Source organism: Ilyonectria robusta (assembly GCF_021365365.1).
Source record: "Ilyonectria robusta strain PMI_751 chromosome Unknown BGZ61scaffold_12, whole genome shotgun sequence".
Classification (NCBI taxonomy): domain Eukaryota; kingdom Fungi; phylum Ascomycota; class Sordariomycetes; order Hypocreales; family Nectriaceae; genus Ilyonectria; species Ilyonectria robusta.
This window is the reverse complement of record NW_025764446.1, coordinates 462,848-485,188: the sequence shown is the minus strand read 5'-3', so window position 1 is coordinate 485,188 and position 22,341 is coordinate 462,848. Positions and strand designations below refer to the sequence as shown.

The following is a 22,341-nucleotide window of genomic DNA, read 5'->3' as shown; positions in this document are numbered from 1 at the left end:
GCACGCCATCTCCGTCACGAGGACGAGGCACATATCATGGCCCAACATCGAGAGCATCTCAGCGATGGGAACCGGGAGTCAGAGGCCGCGCTCGAGCCAGTGGAAGGTGGACAAGGCAGATCCCAGAGGGCGACGCTCCTAACCACTTTGGATGGGCGGCTTGCATACCCAGGCTACATACCGCCTGCTGTCGAGTCCCCCGAGAGTCGTCAGACTACGGTCGAGGAAGACGACACGCCGGAAACCGTGGGCAGGGATGACGAGCTATCGAGCCAGCCATCAGACTCCGGGCTGATACACTCAACAACAATGCCAACTCCAACAAATCCGCCGGAGCTTCGCAATCGACCAGCGTTGACGAGGATCTGGCAGAGTGAGGCCCCACGACCCGGAGCCCGTCGATCCTCGCTTTTTCGACCCTTGGCTCAGCGGGATGGCTCGTCATACCTGAACAAGGCCATTTGGGAGAGCCACGACTTGCGCCGGGCGTCCATTTCCAGCTCCAGCTCTAGCGATCTGGAAGAGGATGGGGACAATGATGAGCCGCGAGACCAGGCCGGCCAAGCGCTTCGTCCAGACGAGCTGGAGATATTTACCCTCGCGGCCACCCACGAAGATAGGTACCGGCGGTTCAGCGTGGGGAACCACAACTATCAGACCAGCGGAAAGGTGAAGAATGATGGACGACTGCGCATCACGGTCAACGAAAAGGCCAACACAGGTTACCTCGCCAAGGCCCTCGGTGCGGCAATGAATAAGGTCACTTCTACCAGAGAGGAGGATGTGCATGTCCCAAAAATCAAACAGACCAACAGCACTGGCACTTCGTCCGCGTCAACAGCTACCGCGAGCACCACTCCTCGCCCGCGCTTGAACATCGTCATCATGGTCATCGGCTCTCGAGGCGATGCGCAGCCGTTCCTCAGGATCGGAAAGGTTCTCAAGGAGGAGTACGGGCACCGCGTGCGCATCGCAACGCACCCTGCGTTCCGGGAGTTCGTGGAGCGTGACTCGGGCCTCGAGTTCTTCTCCGTCGGCGGCGACCCGTCAGAGCTCATGGCATTCATGGTGAAGAACCCGGGGCTGATCCCGACCATCGACTCGGTCAAAGCTGGAGACATTGGGAAGCGGCGGGCCGCCATGGCCGAGATGTTCGACGGGTTCTGGCGGGCCTGCATCGACGCCACAGATGACCAGAAGGATACCCACAACATGAACATGATGGGGTCCAAGAGCCCATTTGTAGCGGATGCCATCATTGCCAACCCGCCCAGCTTTGCTCATATCCACTGCGCGGAAGCGTTGGGAATCCCCCTGCACTTGATGTTTACCTTTCCCTATACGCCCACGCAGGCCTTCCCGCACCCTTTGGCTAGCATCAAGAAGTCCAACGTTGATCCTGGGTACACAAACTTCATCTCATACCCCCTCGTGGAGATGATGGTTTGGCAGGGCCTTGGAGACCTGGTCAACGAGTTCCGCGTCAAGACGTTGAGCCTGGACCCTATGTCGACCATCTGGGCTCCAGGCGCGACATACCGCCTCCATGTTCCATTTACGTATCTGTGGTCTCCTGAGTTGGTACCCAAGCCTGCGGATTGGGGAAACGAGATTGGCGTATCTGGTTTCGTGTTTCTTGACCTCGCTTCATCGTTCAAGCCACCAAAGGACCTTGAAGAATTTATCGCTGGCGGTGACATGCCCATCTATATTGGGTTTGGGTCGATTGTCGTCGATGATCCCGTCAGCTTCACCCATATGATTTTCAAGGCGGTAGAGTTGGCGGGCGTGCGAGCATTGGTTTCAAAGGGTTGGGGCAAACTGGGAGGCGAAAACATCCCGGACAACATCTTCATGCTCGACAACATCCCTCATGATTGGCTTTTCCCCCGGGTTAAAGCCTGCGTTATCCATGGCGGTGCCGGTACTACCGCTATTGCCCTGAAGTGTGGCTTGCCCACCATGATTATCCCGTTCTTTGGAGACCAGCACTTCTGGGGCAACATGGTGGGTGGTGCAGGCGTTGGACCGGATCCGATACCTTACAAGAACCTGGACGCCGAGAAACTGGCAGAAGGCATCACGTATTGCCTTAGCGAAAAGGCCCAGGATGCAGCGAAGAAGATGGCCCAATCGATCGAGAATGATGGCGATGGAGCAATCAATGCCGTAGAGCAATTCCACCGTCAGCTGCTCGCTAGGAAACCAACTACGTTACGATGCTCTATTCTCAAGGACCAGGTCGCTGTCTGGAAGGTGAAGGGCTCTCATGTGAGGCTCAGTGCTCTGGTCGCAGATATCCTTGTTGGAAACGGGCTGCTGAGTTGGAAAAGTTTAAGGCTCATAAGACATATGGAATGGAACGACTTCCAGGGCCCTGGAGAGCCCGTCACAGGCGCAGCGTCATCGATTGCGCGGTCCGTTGGCGAGGCCTTCACTGGGATCGTCAGTGTTCCCTACCGCCTGGCGAAGAGGGCTGCAGGGCACAGGGATAAGAAGAAAAAGAGCCTGCATAAGAATGGCTCCAGGAATGGCTGGATGGAGTCTGGGGCTTGCGATGTCGCCCGTGGCGTTGAAAGGACCGCTACAGCCATCGCAAAAGCCCCCGCTGACCTCTCACTGGCGCTGGCCCAAGGTTTCCACAACGCCCCTCGCCTTTACGGCGATGATACGGTGCGCAGGACTCCTCGGGTGACAGGCTTCCGCTCAGGCCTTCGTGCCGCACGATTCGAATTGGTGTATGGCATCTACGATGGGTTTTCAGGTGTCGTGCGCCTGCCCGTCCGTGGAGCGAAGAACAACGGTGTGGTTGGATTCGTGAAAGGAGTGGGCATGGGGCTGACCGGACTCGTTCTCAAGAACCTGGCTGCCATCGTCGGCCCGGTGGGATACACACTCAAGGGTCTGGTCAAGCAAGCAGGGCGACACAGGAGACCCGACAAATTCACCCGCCGGGCTCGTATTGTGCAAGGGCAACGGGAAGCCAGAGAACTGCCCGAATTGCGATCTAAGGAGCTCACTCAGCAGGCCATTGGGGGCTGGCTCATCATGAAGGATCTCTGTGATATGATTGCAGATGTAGAACAAGAGCGAGGCCTCGCGGGCCAGATTGACCGGGCGTTGCTGGAACTTGATGTCATGTTTGAAGATGTTGACACTGCAAGTAAGGCGCTGCAGGCGTTGAAGAGTGGTGAGAACTTGGACAGTATTCTGCATCCTGAACGTCAAGAGCGATTTTGCGACAGGGCGAAGAATAGTATTTCGCTTCGGAGATCGGTAAACATGCCGAGGAAAAGTCGGGAAGAGCCGAGCCGGGCTTCCTCTCACAGCACGCAGAAAATAGATTCGGAGACGGAAGACGCCGAAACGGGATATAATTCACCAGCGCCTCAAAGAGATGGGCTGGCGGTTTCTGGAGGTTAGAAGGCCTTTGAGAAAGATGTTACAGCAATAGCGTTGGGAGGCTTGGTCCCTGGAAGAAGACATGGACCAATTGGAGTTCTGTAATGGGCTAAAGAGTGGTTGGTGTGAGTTTGACAGGCTGCCTTGCACAAGATGGTTAATAGGGTGGTTCTTACGTGCGGCTGCCATACATCGTAGGCATATTCGTGTCTTGACAGCAGTCTTCGTCTATGTAAATGTACAACTTGAGGCGCTTTGGTAATTTGATCCGTTGGAAGAAAGTGAACCTTTGGAGCGAGTTGTCTGTGGTGTCTTCACCGTCGACGATCCCGATCATAATCGCGATGCCGATCTCGATGTCGGTTATGCTCCCTGTCCCTGTGGCGATCACGGTCATGCTCGCGGTCGCGGTCGCGATGCCCGTGTCTATCTCGTTCCTTCTCGCGTTCACGCTCTCGCTTATAGCTATCTTCGTTCTGGCGACTCTCCTTTCGCTTGCTCTCCTCCCGGCGGTAGTCGTTTAGGCGTGGTCGGCGGTTCTTCTTGCCGCCTTGGTTCCAACCGCCGAGGTCTTCGTCCTCCTTGAGCTCCTTGGCACCGAGACCAAGGCGGTTGGGGCGTCGCTTCACCTCCTTCACCTTGGCGCCACGGGGTTTGCCGTCCCAGCCCATGCCACGGAGGAGGGCAGCACCAAACTCTTCGACCGGCATGGCCTCGTAGTCCTCCAGGGTGGATGCTTCGCCGGCTTGTTCGACATCGCGCTTGAAGGCGTCCTCCTCGGTGGGGTGAATAACCTTTTCGTCTTCGGCCTTGTTTCCCAGTAGGGCATCCATGGCTTCGTCGTCGGCTGTTCGCTTGGGCGGTGGATCTCGTTCGGGGCCATCCGCTGGGGTTGGGTCGTCAGCCGGCTTGTCCTCATCCCTTTGATCGTCCTTGGCCGTCTTCTCCTTGATGGTCAGGCCCCATTTGAGGCCCTTATCCTGGTCTGCTGGCTCTGTCTCGACAGTAGTAATTTTTTGTTGCGCCCTGGCCTCCTCTGGCAGTAGATTCTTGCCCTTCTTCTGTGACTTCACATCGTTCCGCCAGTCGCGATTCCCTTGTCGGGCAATGACATATTCCTTCTTCTCTGTTCTGGAATCTTTGCTCTTCCTCTCAGTTTCCGCACCATCTTCGCCGAACCCAGTAATCTTCTCATGGCGTCCCCGGCCGTCGTCGTCGTCGTGTTCTGAATCGGAGCCTCCTCCCCAGTGCTTTGAGCGCGGCCGCTTGCCGAGCGTTGAAGGAGGATTGGGGCGGGAAGATTTCTTTGCACCGTTGCTCGATGATGGTGCGCCGAACTTGATGGCGATCCGCGGAGCGGCGCCCTTGTTCTCGTTGGACATGGTCCGGTGGTTGTGTCGTGGTTGTATTTAGACTCAGTCGCGATGGGGATAATTATTTCTGGGAAGGGAGATACGTCAGTTGAACAGGCAGGGAGGCAAATGTGGCTTGGGTGTGGCTGGTACAATCTGTAGGTGCGCTGTGGTGGCTACAACAAGTCGTTCAGGCATTCAGGCATCCCCGGCCCCCCTCCCCACAAATCTTAACGGGATGAGTGGCTACTTCAAGAGGGAGGGGAATTTTGCATATGCAGGATAAAACGCTATTAATGCAATTCGGAGACGAAAGAAACATGTGTGAAAATATAAATATGTTGACACAATCTAGCTTCGTCTTCGCAGTGAGTATTTATTTGCATGTAGAACGTAGAGGTGCCAGAGGACTAAGACGCTGAACGCCGAATGCGGCTGCTACCTAAGATTAAGCGTCCCCAGAGAGTTCAGGCTCAGTGTGTGCTTTGGTACTTTGCACCTAGCGCAAGTAGCGGTATGCTCGGGCATGGTGCTGTTAGCAAGCGCGTCTAGCAGACGACGAATCAAGGCCGGAAGCCACCTACCCCCCCCTGGTGCTGGTCTCCCCCCTTCCCTCCGTGCTGATAACAAATTTCCCTCTCCACCCGCTGTTCTTTCCATCCCTGCACCTTGAGTCCTACCTACCTAATAAACGCACTGGGACAAACGCCAAGTATTGCCCCCCAGGCCCTCTGCCTTCCGCCTTCCGCCCTCCACCCGGACTAAACTCCACTGCTGCCAGCGCCTGTAATCCCCCCAAACCACCATCCACCACCGCACCACCCCCCGAGATCAAAATTTTGACGCCCTCCACGACTCGACCATCGACGACAAACGCCCCAAATCAATCAACGCCAACGTCTTCCATCGCTTTGAACGCGCGGATCTATCTCGCATCGTCTCGCTTCATCTGCTGCTACCTCCGTTTCGCCCGAAAACGGATGTCGCGGCTGCCGATGCTATGACTGAGGTCGGGTCTGCCGACCTTTCGAGACTGCTTCAATCAAAGCGTCATGAGTGCAGGTAAGTCGCGGCCCAAACGAAGGAGCGGATTTTTCCGATTCCAACGATGTAATTTTCGGCATGCTAATGTCGCTCAGTTCAATTGTGACGTCGCGGAAGCGCAAGCTGCGTGAGCTCTTCGCTGTCGCGACACAGGTAGAGAACCTTCCACACACAGTCCTAGCGAACCCCGACGCGCCCACCACAACACCTGCAGAATGGCAGTTCCTGCAAGCCAACGATATCTTCCAGTACGTCTGCCCAATTGGACTGGCGTTTTTCTGCGTTGCCCCCTTCGCGTTTGCCGTTGTGGTTGCGTGCGACGCTCACTAACACAATTACAGAGGCAAGACATTCAACGAGTCCAACATCCCCGCGAGGCCGGCTCTCTCCCTTGAAGCCTTGAAGAAGTCACTGGCTAAATCAGCTTTCGATGCGACCGAGGCTTTACCACCGCCGGCGTTGGACGAGGGGAGGAAGGATGTTGTACCAAGAGCCCAGGATAATGCATCATCGAACAGAACCCCTTCAACTATCAAACCCGATCCAAGCAATGTTCCTCCCATAGTTCCTACACCAAAGATTGCTTCGAAACCGACTCCCGCTGCTTGTGGCCCTCATGCGCCATTACAACCCGCTCGACCTGTGCCACCGCCGACGAATGGGCTCGTGAAGCCCGTTGCAACTCCTAACTCCGCGACGCCAATCCCGCTTGATGCCAGCAAGAATCAGCCCCAGAATCGTACCGGTGTCGTCGCGGGAGTTGGGCACGTTGCCCCCCTGCGGCAGACACCTGTCACGCTCCCTGCCGGGATGAAAGTACCACCAGCAACGGAAACGAAAGCCGAGACACCAGTTGAGACCAAGGTTGCTCCCGAAGCGAAGGCCCCTGCCACGACAAAGCCTGGTTCCTTGTTAACTAAGCCCACCGCGGATAGTTCTCGAGCGCCAGATGCCATGTCCTCCCCGGGATCGACTGCACAGAGTGCCACAACGCCTGCGGTTCACGATGTATCAGCAAACACGAGCCCGGAGAATGAGGGACCCCAGTACAACGAACCTGTGGACCAGAAGCCTGAACAAGATGTGGGTGCTAAGGAGATGGAGGCGCCTCATGCTGTGGAAGAACCTGCGCAAGAGGATCTTCAGACACGGGCCCTGAACGCACCTCCAGATTCTGCCGAGGCCCAGCTTCTCCAGGAGTCGATTCGATCGAACACCGTTGTGGCAAGCCCTGCGCCTGAGCCAAAACAGCCTGCGCCAGCTGTGGTAAAGGAGGATATCAGCGCACCTGCAAGGCCAGTCAAGCCTACCCTTGTGGTCGAGACCAAGCTTGAGCAACCGACTCCAAGTGACGAGACCAAGCCAAGGTTGGATGCCGAGGTCAAGGATGTTACAGCGAAAGAAATTCCCGATAGTCAGGAGGAAATTTCGGATCAAATGGACATTGATGGCCCCGAGCCAAGCGACAACCAACAAACTCAAACCGATTCCTCCGTTAAGAAAGAAAACCTTGTCACCGAGGCCCCATCCACTCCCGTGCCGACAGAAGCAGCACAGAGAGAAGTTTCCCAAGTATCTGAACGAGCCGTTACTAGAGTCTCTTCTGGAGCATTGCGACTCAAATCTGTGAACGAAATCGTTGGAGTTACCCCACGTCCTACTCCGACTCTCGAGCGAACTGTGACGAGCAAGAGCTTCGACAACCAGCTCACACCCCTTACTTCTACCCCCCAATCCCCGAGCATCAGACATCGAAACATTCCCACCCACCGTCGAGAAAGATCCAGAAGCCAGCCTTCCACCGTCCTGTTTGGAAAACAACCCAAGCGGGCTGACGAGAAGACGATGGTCTCGAATCAGCGAGACACGATCCAATCCACCGATGACTACTACACCCCCTTATTCGTTCAGGGCTTTGCAGGAAGTTCTTCCTGGATGCAGCCTATCGAGAAAATACTCTTTACTGCTAACAAAACCGTTGCAACCCCTGACGCCAATCTGGCAATTCAAGATCATCAAGCCTGCAAAGTGCTTCGAAGAGTATACCATTTGCAGCAGCACGACAAATGGTCTTTACGTCAACCGAAGCGCTGTCCAGAGCCGACTCGTCCTCCATCTCAATGGGATGTAATGCTCCAAGAGATGAAGTGGATGCGGACCGACTTTCGAGAAGAGCGCAAGTGGAAGAGGGCTGTTGCCAAAAACCTTGCATACGCTTGCGCGGAATGGCACGAATCTACGCCCGAGGAACGCAAGACTCTCCAGGTCTCTACCGTGACCCCCCCTAAGCCACGGGCGGCAGGAGATATGTCGATGGCTGATGTCGATGAGGACGGTGTCGATAACCAGCCGACTCCGGACCTCGTTTCGTCAGGCGACATCGACAGCCCTGACAATATGGATGAGTTGACTGATGACTTCATGGAAACGGTTGCGCCTTCTGCCATCTTCGCTCTCCAGGATGAAGATGTCGTCTTTGGCTTACGGAGAACGCCTATTGCTGATCAGTTGCTGGAGGAGCTGCCAATGTACGGACCACCACTAAAGGTGCCCAAGTTCGACCTTACCGGCCCCGAGTACGATCCAGATGCCCATTGGCGACGACCAGCTCTCCCGCTCAGCAAGTATGTCGAGGGGCAGATGAAGTTGGTTTCAGACGGTCCTCCTAGAAAGCGTAGCCGCTATGATTATCGAAACGAAGACTCCGAGGATGAGAGTGAGAGCGTTTTTGCTGGCAACGAAAAGTCGTCGGATATCAGTGTTCCACCACGGACCAACGAAGTTGCACTGTTCGACCCCGAAATGAGGCATATTCGCGATCGTCTGTACGCTGGTCACCAATTCAGACCGCCTTCGGAGCATCCTATGCCCACACAGAGCTTTTACGAATGCAGAAGTTCGTCGCAGTGGACACCGGCGGAGGATGACGAGCTGCGATCGCTTGTCCGAGAGCACTCATATAACTGGTCTTTGATTTCCAGTCTCCTATCTACCAAGTCGCTTTTCACTTCTGGTGCCGAGCGGCGGACACCATGGGAGTGCTTTGAGAGATGGATCAACCTGGAGGGGCTTCCGGCTGACATGCAGAAGACGCAATACTTCAAGGCCTATAACAGTCGGATTGAAGCAGCGCAGCGCGTTATTATGCAGCAGCATCAGTTGGCTGTACAGCAGGCCAACTCGGCTGGTGGTGCCGTTACTCCAGTCCGACGGCGACATTCGACGCCACTGAGAGTGGAGAGGCGACGCAACCAGAAACATCTGACACTTATCGACGCTATGAGGAAGCTGGCTAAGAAGCGAGAGACGACGATTCAGAAGCAGCAGCATACTGCATCTCAGAATGCTGCCAACAAGAAGACGAACGACCCTGTCTCACAGCGCCCGACCAAGACCCCACGAGATTACAGCCTGTTGCGCTGGGAGCGTGACCAAGCTCTGGCAGAAAAGATGGCGCAGTATGCGCAGAGGCAGGAGACTCAACGACGAGTAAGTGGCCAGGCAACAGTACCTCACACGGCGACCAATACGCTAACTCTCAATTCCCAGGCTGCTATGGTTGCTAGAGCCGCCCAAGGTCAAGCCGCGCAAATGGCTGGAAATCCAGGGGCCGCGCAAGCTGGTCAGAACAGTGTCCACGCTGCTGCGGCGGCCGCGGCGGCAGCCGCCGTAGTTGGTAACAACATGAACGGCGTCGGTCGAGTCAATGTTCCAAACCAGCTTGCCGCAGCTGCAGCCGCAGCTGCCGGTCAGGCTCGGCCTCGGATGCCGATGCAATCTCCTGCTAACGGCATGGCAGGTGTGCCGTCACACATGGCTGGTGGCCTCGTCCCGCCGACGCAGATGAACGGCGTACCACAGGCCCAGATGCAGGCTGCCATGCAAGGACAGCACAACCGCATGCCTATGCCCAACCCTCAACCAGATGTTAACCTGATGATACGTGCCCAGCGCATCTCAGAGCAGCAGAGAGCTGCCGTTCAGATGCAACAGTCTCAAGTCCCCGGGACACCCAGCCAGGCAACGAATACACAACAGAGTCCGCCCCCTAACATGCGCAACGGCGTGAACGGTGTCAATGGCGTTAACGGCATCAGCCAGCAGACCTTCATCAACAATGCCCAAGCCATGATGGCGTCGTTCAACGCTACCAACAACAACCACTCCACTCCTCCGGCCAACGGCCTCCATATGCCCTCCGGTCCGGCCGGCTCTCCAGCACCTCGCCCGCCGCCGCAGCTCCCGCCCGGTATCGCCAACCAACTTAACCAGCTCGAGGCCCAGTTCCGGGCCAAAAACCCGAATCTCACTCCCGAGCAGGTTCGCCAGCTTGCCACAGAGCATCTCACCCGCGCCATGATGGCCCAGCGCCAGTCAGCCATGAATGCTGCCGCCGGAGCTAATGGCCAACCCGGCCTAGCTGGCAGTATCGCTGCTACAACCAGCCCTCACCAGTACGCCGCTCTTCTCCGCCAACAGCAGCAAGCCCAGGCCAGCCAAGCCGCTGGCAGTCCCGCGCAACACCAGCGACAAGCCAGCGGGAGCGCCACACCATCAGTGGGCAAGTAAACGAGCACCAGCTTTGGTAGCGTGAACGTCAAGACAGGTCTACGAGTTGATGTGCATTTGGGAATTGTCTTTCTGCTCGTGCCAGCAAGGATGGCCTTGTTTGGTTCCCGCAGGATGAAATGAATTGGGCTGGCTGTTTGGAACATACCTTGTACATACATATTAATCGTTGTCGAGACCTACGTACATACACTTTCGACCTTTGAAGATTGCCCAAAAGTGGCGACAATTACAATTCTCAAAAGACGTTATTCCCCAACGATCACTGCTATTCAAGGTGACACGATGCTGATACGGCTGAGAGACAAATCTCTCGCAATTATCTCGTCATTTGATGGCTCATTCAAAGTCATTCTAGCAGTTGCTTGATCCGAAAATGTCTAAATTCTCATGTTCGCTGCCTTGGATCATCCATCTATCATGAGAAACTTAGATTCTATCAGGAAACCCAACGCCAATCATGCGACAAAATAATACAGTCCGATCCCATCCCGGAGACCCCCATACAATCTACATAATTCTCTCAGCTCGAACCCCCGTTTCCATTTCCGTTTCCGCTTGCGCTGGCTCGCGCTCCATCGCCATGGAGTAGTAGCCTAGGCTTGATGAAGTCCTCGTCCAGTTGGTGGAAAACACTGGCGGGGTCGTCGGCGGCCCACAGCTGTCGAATCGCGCTCGACGCTGTAAGGGTTGGAGCGGATGCCTCTCCTGAGGACGTAAACGTGCTGTTGTTGGTCTGTGGCATAGGGCTGGTGCTGGCGCGAGGGAGCGGCGAGCGGCGAGCTGGTGGCGGCAGATCAGAGGTATCAATGTCGCTACCAATATCCGAGTCGTCTGTGTTGGCACGGAGCAGATCGGACCGCTCGAATTCGTCGGGGTGCTTCATCGAGTTCTTGCGACTCTTGCTGCTAGGGCGAGTCCCTGTGTGTGGTGACGAGGCGCCAGAGACGTAGCTGGCTCCCTCACCTACCTCGAGGCTGTTCAACGCCACGCTGCCGTTTCTACGAGGGTTGAATCCGATGCCGGTTCCCGATCGCTTGACCTGGATGCCACCGCCAAACGACTCAATGTCAAACTCATCGTCACTATCAATCTCTTCGACCACGCCGGTACGGATACCGAGGATCTCGAGCATTCGGGCCGTGGTGCCACCAAAGATGATGACTGTGAGCACAACAACGACCAAGACAGTGGCCCTGAGCGCGTACGAGTTCTCTCCCGTGAGGAGAGCCGCAAGGGCGACACCCACAGCTCCACGAAGACCGGCCCAATAGAGCATGGCTTGGTAGTTGTACGGCAACTCGTCACCAACCTCAAGGCCGCGCCTGCGCGCTCGGTAACGGTGGAACCAGTTAATGGCCCTGGATAGGGGGAAGACAGCGACCCATCTGGCCGCACATACAGCCAGGATGGTTACGATAATCAGAGGCGGTTGGAAAACAAGGGCATTATCCGTGAATAGTGCCAGGCCGAGATAGATGAAGATGAAGTTTTCGGACAGCTGCGCCAATATTTGAAAGAAGAACTTGGTCGTAAGCTGGGTTCGCCTGGACATGTTGAAGTAGGCATAGTGCTTGAGAGTGATACCGCAGAACAGCAGCGACACAATACCTGCGTATATATGAGTATAATAAATCAGAGCAGAAATTGGGGGTTTCCAAAGATGAGCGGCATACCAGACATGTGCAGTCCATGGGAGAAAAAGTAGGTGGCGTAGGCAATGAGGATAATCAAACAGCTCTCAATCTTGGGGAACCGGCGGAGGTAAGTGAACTTCAGCAACAACGCAGTAGCCACGCCCACCAGGAAACCAATGAGCATACTGCAGAAGAAGACGAGCAAAAAGATGCCGGTACCCTCGAAGAAGCTGATGAAGCCGAGACTGCCGGCTTCCCCCTTGTTATACTTCTGCGCCGTCTCGAAGATGACGATGGCAATGGCATCATTCAGGATAGACTCTCCAAAGATGATGGTATACAACTTGGGGTCGACCTTGTAGGTGTTGAAGATGGCCAGGATGGTGACGGGATCGGTGGCGGACAGTGTTGCGCCAACGGAAATGGCGTCAATGAAGCTAATGTCCAGAGACCCAGGAACCCAGCTGAAGAGCCACAGAATCAAGCCAATGACAATAGCCGAGAGGAAGGTACCGGCAAATGCAAATGTCAGGATGGTACCTATGTTCCTGAAGAAGTTGGCCTGGTGTAGCTCGTAGCCCGAGGAGAGGATAATGGGGGGCAGCAGGAGGTTGAAGAAGATCTGGTAGTCGAAGCTGATGAGGTTTCGAATCGAGTCGCCCGAGGTGATGAGTAGAACGAGACCGACAATCATGCCTACGGTGAGGAGCAAGGTGAGTGTGTGGACTGAAAAGTCGGGGGCGTGGACTTACCAGCGAAGATGGAGATGACGGTTTCGTGGATGGCCGTGACCTTTTTCATCTGCACCAAGTAGCTGGTGAAGAAGGCGATGATGAGCAGCATGATGGAGATGAAGAGCGCCCATGCTGCGAAAAGTTCCTTCTTGGCGGAGTCGCCCTCTGTGAGACATGGTCAGCATGGCCAGCATGGCGCAAACCCAGGGAGTAACCATCGCGACAGATGGACGTATAGTCGTTGGAAGTCGCATCAACGTACCTTCGGGGTCGGACTCGTCAGAATCTCGCTCTGTTCTCGATTCGTTAGCCCTGTCTCGCGGGTACTGTACGCATCGCACGGAGCGTCGACGTACGGAGGAGCTTAACGCCCATGGAGGCGAGTTCGGCGGACCACATGGCTGCTGCAGCGCGCGGTGCGTCGTCTCGGCGTCGAGGGGAGCGATATGCGATGGTCGCGGGACACGACAGCCGAGATGGCCTACGCGAGCCTCGTCAGCGGCGTCGCAGGGCACATGAATTGGCGGAGTCGAAGCTGCGGAAGCTGGCGACGCCTGGCGGATAGCGGACGGCGTGGGGATTGGGGTCGGAGATGGAGGATTGAAGTTGAGGATTGCGGAATGGCGACGTATGGAGAGGGAGCAAGTTCCGCGAGGTGTGGTTGATTTAATCGACTGCCTGATTCTGGGGTGGGCGTGTGATTGCTGGGGGTAGCCGCGTACATAGTAACTAGGACTAGGTAGGTACCTACCTACCTACCTAGACTGGGAAGGCGACAGCTTTCCACAAAGGCCCCTGTTGATTGGCCGGCGCCCCACGCAGTGCACGCCACAGCGGCCGTTCCACGCTGGACGCCCTGGAGATGAAGCCGGAGGAGCAATACCGCGGTAATACCAGACAGCTCAGCTCAGCTGCATTTCAGCCGGCGATTGCGTATGTGTCTCCCGAGTCTGGGCATGCTGGCAATTTCTTTAGGTTATTCCGGGGACGTGGATTTTTTTTTTCTTTTTTTTTTTTAGAAGCGAATAGGAAGAGCCGCGATCCAGGGTGTCTTCCCCAGTTGCGCTATACGCGGAGGAATCACGAGCCCATAGGTACCTAGGTGTTGAGACTGACATTGAGTTTCAGGCTCTCAGCTCCGGGACGCTCACTAAAACTTCCCCGGACTTTGCCAAGTGCCGACGCTCCAGGGCAGCTGGCCAGCATGGCATTTCGTATCTATTTACTCCAACCTCTATCAGGGCTCTCTTTTATTCCATATCAACCACATTCGTGGCTATAAAGGCATTGCCCCTTGCTGCTGCTATGTCGATCGCATTGCGACAACAACAGCCCCTATCATGGTTCCAGGTTGCAACTATGTCAGCACTCCAGCAATCAGCTGTCGCGCCTAAAACGAGGGTGAGCCTCCACTATAACCTGCAAGCCGGCGGGGCACTGTCGCACCCTGGAGGGGGCTTTCAGGTGGGGGTACCGGTACAGTACATGCTCCGAGCTCGTCCCAGGCGGCTTGCGCTGGGGGTTTGTTCCTGGTGAGGCTCTTCAGTGGATGGGGCCACTAAAAATTGCGGCCGAGGGAGAGCTGGCTCTGGCGTAGGTAACCTCCAGCTAAACGCCAGCCGGGATTCTCACGCTCGCAATTCGTTGTTTCGTTTCCATCCCCAGCGTCGGCCTCCACGTTGTCGCAAACCGCGCCCGCTGCCTGCTGCCCGCTGCCCGCTGCCCGCTGCCCGCTTCCCTCCGACGATCAGTAAACGCCCCCGTAGTCGCATTTGTCGTGCCAGCTCGAATCCTGACTCCTCTGTCCTCGAGCTACCCCGAGAGCATTCGCCCGGGACCACTCCCGCACCCGCCATGTACCACCTCGCCAAGGGCATCTACCGCTATGCGACCAGCAAGGAGGAATACTCGGTCATCCTCCTCGGCCTCGACAACGCCGGCAAGACCACCTTTCACGAGCAGGTCAAATCCATGTTCATCCCCAATGCTCCCGAGCCCAAGCTCAAGACGGTGCCCACCGTCGGCCAGAACGTCTCGACCATCCCGCTGGCCGACATGTATCTGAAGCTGTGGGACGTCGGTGGCCAGCACTCCCTGCGCAATCTGTGGCAGAGCTACTACGCCAGCTGCCACGCCATCGTCTTCATCATCGACAGCACCGATATTGGCGACGGAAACCTCGAAGACGGCGACAACGACGACCGCCTCGAGGAATGTCGCCTCGTCCTCGAGGATGTCCTGCAACACTCCGAGACCGAGGGCGTGCCCCTGCTGATCCTCGCAAACAAGCAGGACCGGGAAGACTGCGTCGAGACCATCAGGATCAAGGAAGGGCTGGTAAAGAAGGTGATGGAGGGCGACAAGGCCTTGAGCATCCGCGACTCGCGAGTCCTGTCCATGAGCGCCCTCACGGGCGAAGGCGTCAAGGAAGCTATCGACTGGGTGCGCACGCGAGTACAGTGGAATAAAGAGTCACGACCGCCTGTCATGCGATAGCCATGCATTATGCTAGATACGTGTAATGGGCTACGAGGCTACGACACCGACTGGGCTCGGAGGGCGAGAGCCGTTAGACTCTCGGCGGCGTATGGATGGGGTTCACTTAGATCATCTTCTTGGTCTTGCATGCATGGGAATATGGAGCGGTCTAGCCAGGTTTGTCTGGGGTATCATGCTTCTATATTTTGTCGTTATTTTTTGGCTGTTTCTTTTTTTGGTTGCGCCTGAGATATCATCGTCACCTGTCGTTTTCCGCCGTCAGTTCCGCCACGAGTCCCCCCTTGTCTCTCCGCTTCGCATCCTCTGCCAGTTTCCGCTCAACCAGGTCCGTGAGCTCCTTGGACCTGTTCAGCGCCCCAGTTGCGCACTGGATAAACAGCGGCGCATCCAGGGCGGCGCCTCCGAACTTGGCGATCTGGCAGATCTCGCCGTGCCTGTTGATGCTGTACGTGCATGTGCTCACTCGCAGCTGCTCCTCCAGCCAAGTCGTGTCCACGAGGACCTGTTCGCCCTCCTCGCCAAAGAAGCTGAATGTCACACAGAAGGGTGAGTGCAGCCAGCTCAGAGGCACGGGCTCTCGTTCAGCGGATGTGTAAATCGTGAGCGTCTCTCCCTCGATGCTAGAGTCGGGTTTTCGGAAATGTCGAAGGGCAGCGATGACGGCCAGACAGGCGCAGTCAGTCAGGTTTCCGTCGTGGGTGAGGACGTGGAGGTCGACTCTGATGGACCAGCACTTCTGGCCTGCGATTAAACATAGTGACTCGGTGTCCAGGGCACCGGATCTGCGAATTGTCTTCTCAAGCAGCCTGGACAGAAGCACTTCCTCCATAGACGGGCGGTTGACTTCGTAAGAAGGGGCGATCATTGGGCTGAGTTCTGAAGCGATTGTGAAGACTCCATCAAAAGGTCGGTCCGTATATGGCACCGTGACTTCGGCCGAGACCTTGGCCAATACCCTAGACCGCCAGTCAGTAACTGTGTGCGAAATCAAGACTCAATGAAGGTACCTCGTCTTTCCAAACTTGACCTCAGCTACGCCATACTCATCCCCAAAGGTGAGTTCCAGCGATCGGAACTGGTCGAATTTGCGCCCATCTACCCGTAAGCCCTCTTCGAGAGCTTGGGTGACAAAGGTCTTTTCTGAGAGAGATGGCTCAGCTTCTCGAGGCATGGCGAAGTGTCTTATTTTTCTCGTTTGTTGGAGAGTTTCAAGGCTGTCGGAAGGGCTTTAGACGGCGCTGAAATTCATACCAAAAGATCGTGGGGCCGTGAGATCACTGAGAAATTCTGCCGGGCGGTGAGCTCGCATTTCACATGGGCCAGCAGCCTCTGGCGCGTCTCAGCGACCTGCAAAGCACACGACAACCACGTCGACGTCGTCATATCTCTGCAATTTCTCCCATTAGCAACTCGGAAACGGAATCGCCATGACTACCGCCCACAGGCCCACCTTTGATCCCGTCAGTCCTCCCAGAGCAACGTCGATTCCATCCATGCTAACACCTCCTAGGCCGTTGGCAAAGAGGCCCTCCGCGGCCCTGCCTACCACCAGCGCCTCCTCCCCGCCCACACCCAGCTCAAGTACCGACAGACCGGCCAGGGCGGCGACGCTGACGGATCGACCCGCGACCTTGCTGCTGAGCTGCTCGCCGCCGAGGCCGCCTTCTCCAAGAAGAAGAACGGAGTTCTGGCTCCCTCGGACGACGCCGACGAGGATGACGATGTCGAGATGTCTGGGGGTGTGAAGCGGTCACTGCCATCGGCGACGGGAGAGGACGAAGATATGGATGCGAAGCGGAGGCGAATCTTGGCAGAGACGAGGGATATCGATGCGGACGACGACAGCGAGGAGGACGAGGAGGACAGTGACGACGATGACGACGACAGCGACGATGATTCAGATGCGGAGCTGCAGAGAGAGCTGGACCGTGTAAGGAGAGAACGAGAGGAAAAGAAGAAGAAGGAGGTACGTCACAACAAAATCCGCGCCTTTCCCCCAGGAGTCGAAATCTAACACTTGGCGCAGGAAGCCGAACGCCTCAAGGAAGAGGAGGACGCCCGGGAACGAAACATTGCCCTCGGCAACCCCCTCCTTAACAAGCAAGATTTTACCATGAAGCGTCGGTGGGACGATGACGTGGTCTTCAAGAACCAGGCCCGCGGCACCGAGGAGAAGGGCAAGAAGAAGGAGTTTGTCAACGTAAGTTCTTCATTTCCCCTTGCGCATCTGTATGAAGCCTTGTCATTCCCCGTCCTCCCTCCATTGTTTGATAAGCTACGGTTTCGCTGACCCTGGCCTCTCAGGATCTCCTCCGCTCCGATTTCCATAGACGCTTCATGGGCAAGTACGTTAGATAGCTCATCTCAGAGACGCCCATTGTTAGACATTAGATACCCTCATTCAATTAACGTTTTCTCGACCAATTGTCTGTGTCGAGCGACCCTGTAGTTGATGCCTGAGCTGAGCCGTTGCACGACCTGGGCGAGCGTGATACCCTTTGATAAACATGGTCCCAAAAAGAAATTCTGGGCAATACGACACGCGCTGACCGAGCCGGTATCATACTCCTAAAACCTCAATAAGGCACGTTCCAGAGTATAGCAGATTGGTTAAATTCCATGCTATTCTCTTTCCCAATCTCGTAATACAATTAGTAGAAAAATCCATGGAATCCATGTCTTTTCTTCCTTCCTTCTTTTTGCTTAGTCTTGAATACATGTCGGAGGAAGCGTGTCATTGGGAGTTTGAGAGATTGCTGGGCCATCCAAATCTTCTCTTCTCTCCTGTTCCAATTTCTTTAGTTTCCGTTTCTTTCTATTTAAAGCGATCTTCTGCCCCCAAGTCGGTGGCTGCGGCGGCAGTGGAGAGCGAGCAACCTCCTTCAATATCGGGACCCAATCTGGTAATTGTTTTCCGCTCAATTGACGCTCCACGTCTCTCACAGTAATCATGAGTAAGGCCCGAAGTATGAAATGAGCATCGTTTCCGGCGGTATGGAGCAGCGCCTGTGGAATTTCAAATTCCTGGAGCAGTTGTTTCAGGCTGTATCTATAGGAGAGTTGTAGTGGATGCTGTGCAGCATTGACCGTGTCGATTGTATAGAGAGGGTTGAGATTGATGTTGAGTCTCTGCAGAACTGAGAGCTCCCGTCTACCGCCGTGGAAAACAAGAGTAAAATTTGGTACCTGCAGGTGTTGTTTTAGACGCGCTTCGAGACGAGAAAGCGTAACGAGCTTGGGCTTTCCGAACAAGAACAAGTTATCCCTCTCGTGATAATAATAGGCGTCTTCGACAACCCAGTGGTGGGACTCTATGACGCGAGATGCTAGATTAATCTCTTGCTCCGGTCGGCAAAGGAGTAAATTTTGCAGCGATTGGGTATTCAGGACTGAGACGCCGATATGAAAGCGCTTTATAACCCCGTCTTGCTCTTCGAGCTTGTCAATATCGATGCTGATGAATCTCATACGCCGCATATGTGAGTTCGCATCGGGTGGTGACGCCGCCAATGGCACGCGAGGCCATGGAACGGGAACACTGCCTAACTGGGCTTCGCCGCAAAATCCGAATATCCAGCGGAGCACGACGGTGTCATCTCTCAGAATTCCCTTATGAGCCGGTTCAGTGGGTGTGATGTCTGTGGATTCCGTCGTCAGTGGCATCGTCGTCTCAAGAGACATTTTTGAGCCCGGGGCAAAACAAAAGAGTGTCCACGACTGGGATTTGCGCCTGTCAAGGAAGATAGAATCTCCACGACGAGTGTTTAATACTGTGTCGGGGCAATGATATTCGAGAAAGAGAAGTTGGGAAATGTCGATGTACCCTAGATTCTGGAGTGGTTGAGTGATAGATGGTTTGGCTGTCAAGGTCCCGCGCTCGATTTTTACGTGTGCCTCTCTTTTCACTTTTACTTTTTCACTCGAGAATTTATTGCATGAGTATTACTTGGCTGACCATTCTGTCTGCCTTGTCCACTCGCCCTGCTGGCAAAAGTTTCCCTTTCCCGCAGTAGACTTCGATCGGCTGGTCTACCCTGCTCGCCTGCATCCAACTTACATTTTTATATCCGGCATATTATCCGCTTTAGATTCTGCCAAAGGGGAAGATTCGCATCAGACTCTGCGATGAAGCATCCATTCCTCTGCCTAAAGATATTCGGGTCCTCCTGGCGTATGTCCAGGTTACCTCCTCTAGCATGAGCCATATCATTGACCAACCAATAAGTTGCCCTCCCTTCATAATCATTTCATCGTACCCAGAATCTCCACACCTTTTAGATTTCTCTTGGGTTGCACCCCGGGATGAGATGCTTCGCTCGTTGAATGGTCCTATCCCGCTTATTTTTGCTCAATCGATTGCTTGTGTCCGTCGTCTGAGTGGCGGTCCTCCTCGGCAAGAATCTGGTACTCCATGCGCTCAAAGGCACCGAGCACCTTGCCATACTTCTGATAGAGGCCATCGCGGAAGCCGTCGTCCACACGCTCGATGGAACCCTCTTCAGTCCAGCGCTTGCCAATGAGCTCGTCGAATGTCTCGCCGTCGTCACGCTCCATGGCCCACAGCGCCTTGTATGCGCCGCCCATGGCGCAGGCGTTACCGCCAACGTCGAGCTTGTAGACGCCCTCAGAGCCACCGAGGACCTCACCGATGACCTTGGCGATAGCTGGGTTCAGCGAGCCACCGCCCACAAGATAGATGCGGCGCGGTTGGGCAGGTAGGCCATGGCCAGGGCTGTGGACGAGGTTGTGGGAGCGGAGGCGCATGGACAGGGCCTGGGACTCGACGATGAGGCGCGCATCCTTCTGCTTGTCCCAACCGTGCGTGGCCTCCTGGAGGCCGGAGCCATTGCCATCGCAGGTATAGCGCCAGGTACCGGCGCGGATGTTGGGAACCGTCTCGCGGAGGCAGAAATACAGGCCGAGCTTGGAAGGGTCGTCGGGCTTGGTGACGTCCATGGGCGGCGTGTCGAGGATGGCCTTGTTGAAGTTGGCCCAGGGGTCGCCGGACTCGGGCTTGGGGAGCTGGTCGCGGACGTTTTCGCGGGCCAGACCGCCGTTCTTGTAGCACAGCATGAACATGTAGTGGCCCTGAGTGGTCGGGTGGTTGAAGAAGTGGTAGGCTCCGTCGGGCTTGTACTTGGGAGTATTCATGAGGAAGGTGGTCGAGGTGCCGAGGGAGACGATGGCGTCGAGAGGTCGTAGGGGCAGGGCGAGGATCGTAGCTGGGTTGTCGCCAGTGAAGGGAGTGATCTGGCAGTCAGGGCTGAAGCCGTGGCGACGAACGAAGTAAGATGAGATGCCGCCGAGGATGGCACCGCCATCGAGACACACGGCACCCAGCTTCTGGCGCAGCTCGGCGGCGCCATCCTCGCCTCCTGCGGCAAGGGCGAGGAGCTCTTCGCTGTAAGCCTGTTTGGACATATCCCACAGGTTCATGCCGCACACGTCGCTGATGTCCATGGGGGCGATGGAGCCGAGGAGGACCGAGGCCAGCCACGACGAGACGAGAGAGATGTGTGCCGTTTTGGCGTACATTTCGGGCAAGTCTTTCTTCAATCGCATAATCTGAGTGCCGGTGAATCGCTAGAAGATGCAGGTCAGCAATGTCTCTGGGCGTACAAGCACACTCTCGCATGTCGACTTACATGGTGCGCGCCGCTTCCCGTCACCTCGGCGAGCTTCTGGCGACCACCCAGGGCGTCGTCGAACGCATCACACTGCTCCTGGGTGCTGTGATCCTGCCAATTGGGCGACCACTCGTGCGCCAGCGCCTGGGGGAGCTGGTCGACAAGCGGCTTCTGGGCATCCAGGCCGGTGAGGATCTCGGAGGCATCGGCGTTCCAGAAGACGCTGCCGTGTTGCTGGCAGGAGCCGCTGACGGCGCGGATGCGAGAGAGAGGGACGGGCGCAGCCTCGGCGAGACGGTCGAGAACGAGGTCGAGCGATTCCATCCAGAGGGCGACCGGAGCGAAGACTTCACCGGTGGCGTCGCGGACGTGGACGCCCTTGCGGATGCCATACTTGGCGCCGAAGTCGCCGTCGAAGTCGACTTTGGCTTGGCCGATGGCCTTGAGGTCGGAGTCAACGATGATGGCTGTGATGAGTATGAGTTAGTTTGAAGAAGTGGATAAATCAATCGAGCGGCAATGGAATCGTGACGGCGGGGAGGGTATCTGTCGTTGGTGGTGCAACATGGCAAGGACATAACCTGCCTTTGAGTTGTTGGGTCGACAGGTCAAAACCCAGGTACAGAGGTCGTGTGTCGGAAGGCATGATGGCAACTGGATCACAGGCACTTCAAGTGTAATATCGAACGGCAATGGGTCGGCCAAGACGGAGGCCCGTCAGCGGGACTAGAGGCTCGAGAAGGGAGACAAATGCGCAATGGTCGTGGGAGTGGCAAAGGACAAGTGGAAATCGGACGCGGGCAAGGCGAGATTGGCTCGGTTGGATAGGGCGGGCTTGAGATTCCCTTTTCGACACGGGTGAACTTGAGCAAGGCCAAGACTACGTCAACAAATGGATGTAACAGGAAGAGAGGGAGAGGGAGAGGGAGCTTGTAGTGGGAGGAGGAGAGGCGGCGGTTTATACCTCCATGGTAGTAGCACTGGGCCTTCTTAGACCGCCACCCACGCTACAGACGCACTGCACACTCGCGACAGTACGCCGTGCCTTGCCTATTCCGCACGCTACCGCACGGGAGACTGCGGGAACTTGGAAGGGGGGTAAAGGCGAGTAAGCTATCGTGAAAAAAAGAGTGGAGGAGGGGAGGCGTGGGAATGGAGGGTGCGCTGAGTAAGAAGACGAGAGAGGGAGAGAGAAGAGCAACAACGGGCTGATTGCCACGCACATTGCACCATTCAATTGCGAAAAACAACGGGATTCCTGACTTTGATTCCGCTGTGGTCCACGCCTTGCAGCTGATCGATCCATTTTCCCGGCGAGCTGCCAGCAAGGCGAACGGGGGGCGAGTCACGATGGACAGTGACACTGGAGACACAAATGCTTCAGGATTCAGGATGCCGTTGTTGAACCAGGTTGAATCGTATCGGCGTGGGGTTGTACTTAAGTTACTTACTTATTATTATGGGTTGTATCGGTACC

General features: G+C 55.9%; 8 protein-coding genes across 8 annotated transcripts; 4 read left to right on the top strand and 4 right to left on the bottom strand.

Moving 5' to 3' along the window:
* Positions 1 to 36: 36 nt before the first annotated feature.
* Positions 37 to 3,988, top strand: BGZ61DRAFT_494748 (uncharacterized protein; the record flags this gene model as incomplete). The annotated part of the gene is made up of 3 exons (XM_046250799.1): positions 37 to 2,417; positions 2,451 to 3,295; positions 3,681 to 3,988. The coding sequence occupies 3 exons, from the start codon at positions 37 to 39 to the stop codon at positions 3,986 to 3,988; spliced, it is 3,534 nt and encodes a 1,177-aa protein (XP_046103177.1).
* A 1,766-nt stretch (positions 3,989 to 5,754) lies between these two features.
* On the top strand, positions 5,755 to 10,367 carry BGZ61DRAFT_354676 (uncharacterized protein; the record flags this gene model as incomplete). Its single annotated transcript, XM_046240639.1, has 4 exons — positions 5,755 to 5,816; positions 5,894 to 6,046; positions 6,140 to 9,287; positions 9,348 to 10,367. 4 exons carry the CDS (start codon positions 5,755 to 5,757, stop codon positions 10,365 to 10,367), a joined length of 4,383 nt encoding a protein of 1,460 aa, XP_046103176.1.
* A 523-nt stretch (positions 10,368 to 10,890) lies between these two features.
* BGZ61DRAFT_494745 (Sodium/hydrogen exchanger family-domain-containing protein) lies at positions 10,891 to 13,137 on the bottom strand (the record flags this gene model as incomplete). The annotated part of the gene is made up of 5 exons (XM_046250798.1): positions 10,891 to 11,978; positions 12,044 to 12,700; positions 12,757 to 12,903; positions 13,001 to 13,030; positions 13,095 to 13,137. The coding sequence occupies 5 exons, from the start codon at positions 13,135 to 13,137 to the stop codon at positions 10,891 to 10,893; spliced, it is 1,965 nt and encodes a 654-aa protein (XP_046103175.1).
* A 960-nt stretch (positions 13,138 to 14,097) lies between these two features.
* Positions 14,098 to 15,234, top strand: BGZ61DRAFT_479039 (P-loop containing nucleoside triphosphate hydrolase protein; the record flags this gene model as incomplete). The annotated part of the gene is made up of 2 exons (XM_046249065.1): positions 14,098 to 14,259; positions 14,404 to 15,234. The coding sequence occupies 2 exons, from the start codon at positions 14,098 to 14,100 to the stop codon at positions 15,232 to 15,234; spliced, it is 993 nt and encodes a 330-aa protein (XP_046103174.1).
* A 241-nt stretch (positions 15,235 to 15,475) lies between these two features.
* Positions 15,476 to 16,408, bottom strand: BGZ61DRAFT_494743 (ribosomal protein S5 domain 2-type protein; the record flags this gene model as incomplete). The annotated part of the gene is made up of 2 exons (XM_046250797.1): positions 15,476 to 16,193; positions 16,245 to 16,408. 2 exons carry the CDS (start codon positions 16,406 to 16,408, stop codon positions 15,476 to 15,478), a joined length of 882 nt encoding a protein of 293 aa, XP_046103173.1.
* A 101-nt stretch (positions 16,409 to 16,509) lies between these two features.
* On the top strand, positions 16,510 to 17,698 carry BGZ61DRAFT_453689 (Pre-mRNA-splicing factor Cwf15/Cwc15). Its single transcript, XM_046246108.1, has 3 exons — positions 16,510 to 16,697; positions 16,748 to 17,203; positions 17,264 to 17,698. Exons 1-3 carry the CDS (start codon positions 16,665 to 16,667, stop codon positions 17,525 to 17,527), a joined length of 753 nt encoding a protein of 250 aa, XP_046103172.1. The 5' UTR covers positions 16,510 to 16,664; the 3' UTR covers positions 17,528 to 17,698.
* Positions 17,699 to 17,940: 242 nt separating this feature from the next.
* BGZ61DRAFT_547339 (uncharacterized protein) lies at positions 17,941 to 18,918 on the bottom strand (the record flags this gene model as incomplete). Its single annotated transcript, XM_046255359.1, has 1 exon — positions 17,941 to 18,918. One exon carries the CDS (start codon positions 18,916 to 18,918, stop codon positions 17,941 to 17,943), a length of 978 nt encoding a protein of 325 aa, XP_046103171.1.
* A 231-nt stretch (positions 18,919 to 19,149) lies between these two features.
* BGZ61DRAFT_506855 (uncharacterized protein) lies at positions 19,150 to 21,510 on the bottom strand (the record flags this gene model as incomplete). Its single annotated transcript, XM_046251882.1, has 3 exons — positions 19,150 to 20,820; positions 20,883 to 21,331; positions 21,441 to 21,510. The coding sequence occupies 3 exons, from the start codon at positions 21,508 to 21,510 to the stop codon at positions 19,576 to 19,578; spliced, it is 1,764 nt and encodes a 587-aa protein (XP_046103170.1). The 3' UTR covers positions 19,150 to 19,575.
* Positions 21,511 to 22,341: the final 831 nt, after the last annotated feature.